The following is a 6,814-nucleotide window of genomic DNA, read 5'->3' on the forward strand; positions in this document are numbered from 1 at the left end:
CAAGTTTTTAGAAAACAGAGGGAAGTTCATAGGCAAAAACCATCAAAGGAATGAAAACCTCATGGGCTCTTGATATTTTTCCTGAAAGGAAAAAGTATACAATGTGTCTGAGCTGATTTAGGCCCCCTGAGATAGAAAGAGGGCTTCCTAATCCCCCTCGGGATGCAGCAGCATCTCCCTTTCAACCCCCTCGGGATGCAGCAGCATCTCCCTTTCAATCGCTAATTGTTTTCCTGCAGACATCATTAGTTAAAGAAAATACAAAGTTGTTTAGCAATCTTTCCTGGCAGGCACCATGAGTCTGCAATCATCTTATTGGTTAGGTTTCTAATTTATTGCAAATGTTTGGCATTTTTCAAACATTTGCCCAACATATACAATAGAATAACCAATACAGGTTGGTAGCTTTTCATATACATTCTGAGCCTCCTGATTGGAAGTGTTTCTCTCCAGTTGGGTAGGGCTGGAGTTGTTTTGTGGAGGTTGCCTTTGTTTTTCTTCCTACCATCAACCCAAATATACTCTGGGTGATCCTCCAGCGTTCACTTTCCTCCTTCAAAATAAGCCTGTAGGCCTGCAAAGTTTGCTCTTTGATGTTTTCAAAACTCAGATAACTTTTCTTTTATGGGTCACAAGGGTTTTTTTTTTTTTTCCTGTGAAAATTTGATTTCATACTAGTGAAACCCTACAAGACTGCTCTTGAATTTTAAAGATATCATTGGGCATATTTATAAACTAGAGAAAGAAAGTGTTTCCTTCATGCAAGTATGTTCTTTCACGACATCCTTAGACAGTCTGATAGCTGTAAGTGCGCCCCCGGGGTCTGCTAAACCCCACGGGAAGTTCTTCATCCACATCACCTTGTCCCCAGGTTTGTTTGCTTGCACAAGCAAGGATAGGCAACAGCACCTGTACCAATAAGCTGGGGGGGGAGGGGGAGGGATAATGAAATAAACTGTAACTGAGCTGCAGACTCGGCAGGAAGCACAAGGTGAAGGAGAGCCAGTTAGAGCAGGCTTGTGGGAATTACTGAGATGTGCTTCCAAGATGCTAACAAACAGGTCCTATGTCCTGGAGATGAGAACCGTCTTTCCATTGTATCTTATGGTTATACATTTTCCCATGTCCCAGTGGGGTTTGGGTCCCTGAGCACTTTCTTCTTAGAGATTCAAGAATGGCTGGAATTATCTGAGGAGTGAGGAGGAGGAGGAAGAGGAAGAGGAGGAATTGAGAAGCACAACCTCTCCAGGTCATCTTGCCACACACACCTACCCACTGTCCACAGATCTCTCTTTAGTTGAGGGTTAGTGCTCATAAAGCCAGACATGTGGCCACTCTGATTTCACCCAACCAGAGATGGAAAGTGCAGCTAGGGAACGAGAGGTCCAATTTCTAGGGAGGAGGCTGAAGCAGGGGTCACACAGGACAATGGCTGAGCTGCCCTGGCTCGGTCCTTTTGAGTTGTTTACAAACGCCACCTGCTGTTCCCTTTTAAGCAAACTCACTGAAGCTCTTTTTCACATCTCCAGCCCCCAAGGTGTGTGAAGCCTGCAAAACCAAGAACGAAGATGACAATGACATAATGGAAACTCTTTGTAAAAATGACTTCGGTAAGTAGCTGCCACTGCCACCAGCTGTCACATCCTTTTAAGTTTCAGGCACCAGGAAAAGTTAAAAAGCAGAAATCAGTAAGAAGTCACCAGATGAGGCTGGGTGAGACATGATCACCTCTCCTGTTCCCCAAAGTCACCACACTGGCTCTTAAATCTCTTCATATGTAACTGTCTCGAGCTGAGTTACACCGGACAGCATGCACTGTTTCCTTAGACAATAACCAAATGGGAATTTTCCCAAGGCACCAGTGCTCAATAGCTAACTACTAATCTCTTTGGCGGGTTTTTTTTTTTTTTTTCACAGAATCATGTGCCCCGTATCTTCTTCAGTTGTTTGGTATGTGTGCCAAGAACTGGAAAGCACATATGACCCTCAGCAAAATAGATTCAAGATTTTAAAGTGGCCCAAAATAAACACTTGTGGTAGTATCAAACAAAAACGACACATTGGTCACAGTTTTACAAACAGTGAGGGGGGAGGGGGGGTTCCAAGTTAGGTGAGGTAGAAGAGGCCATGATGGTGTAGTGTCGGGACAGATGAAGTCATGCAAGCCAGGTGATGTTATTCAAAGAGCATAAACAGTTAAGTTTCTCCCTTTAGGAGATGATAGGAGAACATTACCTGTACCTACCTACTGTTTGCAAGCCCCTCCTCCAGGTGGGGCGGGGGGGGGGGGGGGGGGGGGGGGGGGGTGGAGGGAAGAAGTTACCTACACTAGGACCAAAGCCAAAATCCCACGTGGCTGCCCCACCCATCAGCACTGTTGCTTTGCGCAGTCCTGCCCCAAGGATAGGCATGCTTGGTTGTATTAGAGTGGTCAGTATTCCTAAAGGGTATTATTCAGTCCAAAGCTGGAAATTACTGGTGAGCAGAGGTCACCGGTCTACCAAGCAGCATGGAGTCTAGAAGATCTGTGTTAACATTTCCATACACTCAACAAATCTTTAAGGAGGAGGAAACTGGTGGGAACGACTGTTCACACACACACACACACACACACACACACACACACACACACAAGCTTGAGCACGGGCTCAAGTACACCCTCATTACCTACTACCTTGAACTCTCAGGCTGAGTCAGGTTTTGAGCACTGAGAACAGGCCTGGTTTCTGCTCCTCACCGGCCTCAGATCTTTTCAGGATATGTCCTGAGATGAACCTTGCCTGGTTCCTGAGTTGTGACCCCGACACAAGGAAACACTTGCCACTGTTAAGAAAGGAGAAAGACAAGATGAAGGCCCCAAGTCCTAACTAATAACTGCCAAGTAGGGAGAGCCTCACAAGGGGTCATAAGGTTTCATCTCTGTCTTCAAACAACGGACTTCATGGTATCACAGGGCCAGGTGTGTTCACAGTGGATAACCTTCAGTCTCCAGAATCTTAGCAAATCGAGTCCTTTGCTGTCACATGTCAGATAATCATTTAGGAAAATGTGTAATTCTATAAAGTATTTGTTTCAGCTCTTTGTACTACACATAAGATTTCTCTCCTGACTTTCATGGCTCTTAAAGCAAATACATTTAGGACACACACACACACACACACACACACACCACTGGCTTGCTTTGTGGCTTACCTAACAGAAGACAAACTTTCTCAAAGGGCCATATGAAGTCCTGAGCCAAAGCAGTGTGAGTCTACTGTACAGTGCAGCCATCGGGATCTTCGCTCTCTGCTGTCCTGCTCCTTTGAGAGCGGGAGAGTGAAGGAGTATGCCATTTGGCCTCTGTGTTTTGGGGAGCAGTAGATGGAACAGGCTGAGCAATGGAGCTTATTTAACTTGTCTCATCCTGGCAGGTCCGGCACTCCCCACCCCAACTTCACACTAGAAACAGAGAAATGCAAAGCTCCTCCATACCTCCATAGTACAGGTTACACAACGTGCCACTGGGCCTGTGACTGTCACCTCTATCTGAATCCTTCCTCAGTCACGCCTTCCGGAGAAAGAATGTTATCTTGGGTTTTTGATTCCCTATGTTTTGTCTCAGCTTCGAGTCAAAGGAGGAATCTCTACCACTTCCCCTACGATCTATATTTTAGAGGTAAAGAGGGGTGATTAACGTACCTCCTAGCCTAAACTGATGATGCTCCTGGTATCAGAAGATCAAGAATGTTTAATTGACAAGGCGATGCATGGCCCTGGTCCCATGTATATCAGAGACTAGACTCTTGACTAATGTATAACCAGTAGAATCACAGGAACATGTGACATTTCCATATGGCATATTCCGTAAACTCTGAGGAGTCCGTACTATGGTTCAGATGAGTACTACATCAGGAAAAATTGTCATTCACCAAGTCACAGCACCCACCATTCATTTCTATTTTGGCTGGAAACCCATCTCAGTTGAGTTCCCTGTGTGAATATTTTTTTTTAAGGAAAAGAAAACCTCAAAGACATACACACACACACACACACACACACACACACACACACAATTCTCCACTATTACTAATTTAAACAATGCATTAAACCCCATCAAAGTTGGGAAGTCAGACATGCGTGTCATCTATTACAGCTGTTGGTGGCACCAAGAGTCTTGGGACACACTGGAGCTGAGCAACTTAATGCTCCTCAAGGACCGGAATTTGACATTGCCTCAAGAGAACCCAGTGTATCGTAGAAGGAGGTTTGGGGACTGAGATAGGACACAAGCTACCTGGGTGGCCTGGGACAAGTCACAGACACTTCTCTCGATTTGCATCTTTGGGTACTAATGAGGTTTTAATGGGGCTGGCCCTTTCTAACCTGAAAATTGTATCCTTTTCCTGCACGTGTGGAGTCTTGACATTTAATCCCGGTGTATGTATTTCCCAACACATAAGGGCTCATGGCTATAAAATGTGTCTTTTGTAGTAAACAACTTACTTTTTGGTCTTACCATTCTGATGACTCTACATACACATTTTGGAAAGAGTACATACACAATCTATAAATGCCTCGGCCTTAGCCAGGCAAACGAGAGCACATGAGGGTGAGGCCTTCAGAAAAACACTTTTATGGCTAAACATGTTGTGCTCTTAAAAAAAGAGACTTGCATATTTTTTTTCTCCTTGTTACTTTACCAAATCAAAAGCAGCTGCAAGAGCCATTTCTCCTTCCCCTGTAATCTGTTCTTCAGAAAAGACTGCCTGTGATACCATTTCCTCACAAGTTTGCCTAGAAACCTCTCTGACATAATAAACCCAGTTTAACGTTTGCAGCCGGGGAGGCTCACATTTCACCCAAGAGTTAGGCATTTCTCCTTAAGCTGAAGACGCCTCCGATAGGGGAGTGGTTTGCTGGGCGTAGCAAGAACCACATGCCAAGCAACTTTATCAACCCAAGAGTCAGTATGAGGAAAAGTATTAACTGAGTCCTGCAAGAAAGGTTCTGGATTGGGAAAGCAAATGCCCTGCTAATGTTTGGAGATTTCAGAAATGGAGCTGCCTACTGACCCTAAGGGCTTTCGGTTATAGGACGCCCCTCTTCCTCACACAGAGCAAAAGCAGAATAGGCAGCAAAGCTTACAACCTACACAGTTCTCGCCATCACCCGTGTTTTGTGATAGCCTTCCTGTCCCCTCTTGTCTTCACAGCCCTGAAAATCAAAGTGAAGGAGATAACCTACATCAACAGGGACACCAAAATCATCCTGGAGACAAAGAGCAAGACCATTTACAAGCTGAACGGTGTGTCCGAAAGGGACCTGAAGAAATCCGTGCTGTGGCTCAAAGACAGCCTGCAGTGCACCTGTGAGGAGATGAACGACATCAACGCACCCTATCTGGTCATGGGACAGAAACAGGGCGGAGAGCTGGTGATCACCTCGGTGAAACGGTGGCAAAAGGGCCAGAGAGAGTTCAAGCGCATCTCCCGCAGCATCCGCAAGCTGCAGTGCTAGCTTCCTAGTGGAGTGGCTTCTCACCCGCCAGGCCCTGGGCTCCGTGGACCACTTACGCTCAGCAACCTCATTTCCGGTTTCCCAAGCACAGTCCGGAAAGCTACAGCCCCAGCTTGGAGCCTCTTGCCCTGCCTCTTGCATGTGTGTATCCCTACCATGTCCTGAGTTGTAAGGCCCTAGGAGGCCTCAGGAACGGATAGCTGTTTTCACGTAAAGCGAAAAGTCCATCCAGATCTTGTAGAAATATTCAAACTAATAAAATCATGACTATTTTTTATGAAGTTTTAAAGCAGCTCGTCTTAAGGGTAGTTTTGAATAGCTGTAGTACTGTGACCCGAGGGACATTTTCTCTCTTTGGTCAGTTTGTTGGTTTATACTGTGCGCTTAGGTTGCCACGTCAGGCAAATTGTTTCATTTTTTTTCTCTGTGGTCTAAGCTTGTGGATCCCAGACTTGGTTGAGATAAAGCTGGCTGTTATCTCAAAGTCTTCCTCCTCGGTTCCAGCCTGAGACTCGGCGTCTAAGTCTTCAAAGATTTCGTGGCTCATTTTACGTCCTCATTAACTCCGACCATTGCATGCATTCCCATCCCAGCAACAGAACGTCAATTTAGAGGCACACATTAACCATTCCTCATTGCATGATGCCTTCAAATAAAGGGCAAACTGAATACAGTTTATAAATTGATGAGTATTTTAAGCTTTGTTTAAAATGTCTTTTTACTCCATTTTTTTCTCATTTTTTGCAAACTTAAATCATTGTAGCTTACCTGTAATATACGTAGTAGTTGGCCTGGAAAAGTTGTAAAAATATTGCTTTAACCAACACTGTAAATATTTCAGATAAACATTATATTCTTTGTATATAAACTTTACATCTTGTTGTACCTATTCTTTGTCTTGTCATGTCTCCTTTGACCAAGGAGCTGGGAGGGAGCTCTGTCATTTCCTTTTCAGGAGGCCCAGTCCTCCCCACAGCAGGTTGAAGTTACCAGCTACTCCAGGGTTTTAGGACTTGTCTCCCTGTACATTAGTGTGTACCTCACATTTTAGCCAGATTCATGGCTGCTGCTCTTGCAAATGGAAGAGACTTGAAGGCTCCCATGAGCCCATCTCAGTTCAGTTATGTGCCAATGGGACACTGAACTGTAGGGCCCTGAGCCTTACAGTCCTGCCATGTATTGCTGGAGATTCTTAGTATGAGAAGAGCAGCCACTGTGGGCATGGTTAAGTCCTTTTGTACTTAAGCTCTGAGGTAAAGGAAGCTATGATTTGTATCCACTGGAAGCCGGGATACAGAGAGAAGATGCTGAAAAA

The 6,814-nt window shown here is 45.0% G+C and overlaps 1 protein-coding gene across 1 annotated transcript in view; it reads left to right on the forward strand.

The window, feature by feature from the left end:
- Positions 1-6,388, forward strand: part of Sfrp2 (secreted frizzled related protein 2) — a 7,878-nt gene extending 1,490 nt beyond the window's left edge. Inside the window, exons 2-3 of the mRNA XM_031374198.1 lie at positions 1,530-1,610; positions 5,195-6,388. Coding sequence (XP_031230058.1) covers positions 1,530-1,610; positions 5,195-5,499 — 386 coding nt within the window. The 3' untranslated portion in view covers positions 5,500-6,388. The remainder of the gene's footprint in view (positions 1-1,529; positions 1,611-5,194) is intronic.
- Positions 6,389-6,814: the final 426 nt, after the last annotated feature.

Source organism: Mastomys coucha, unplaced genomic scaffold (genome assembly GCF_008632895.1).
Source record: "Mastomys coucha isolate ucsf_1 unplaced genomic scaffold, UCSF_Mcou_1 pScaffold16, whole genome shotgun sequence".
NCBI lineage: Eukaryota > Metazoa > Chordata > Mammalia > Rodentia > Muridae > Mastomys > Mastomys coucha.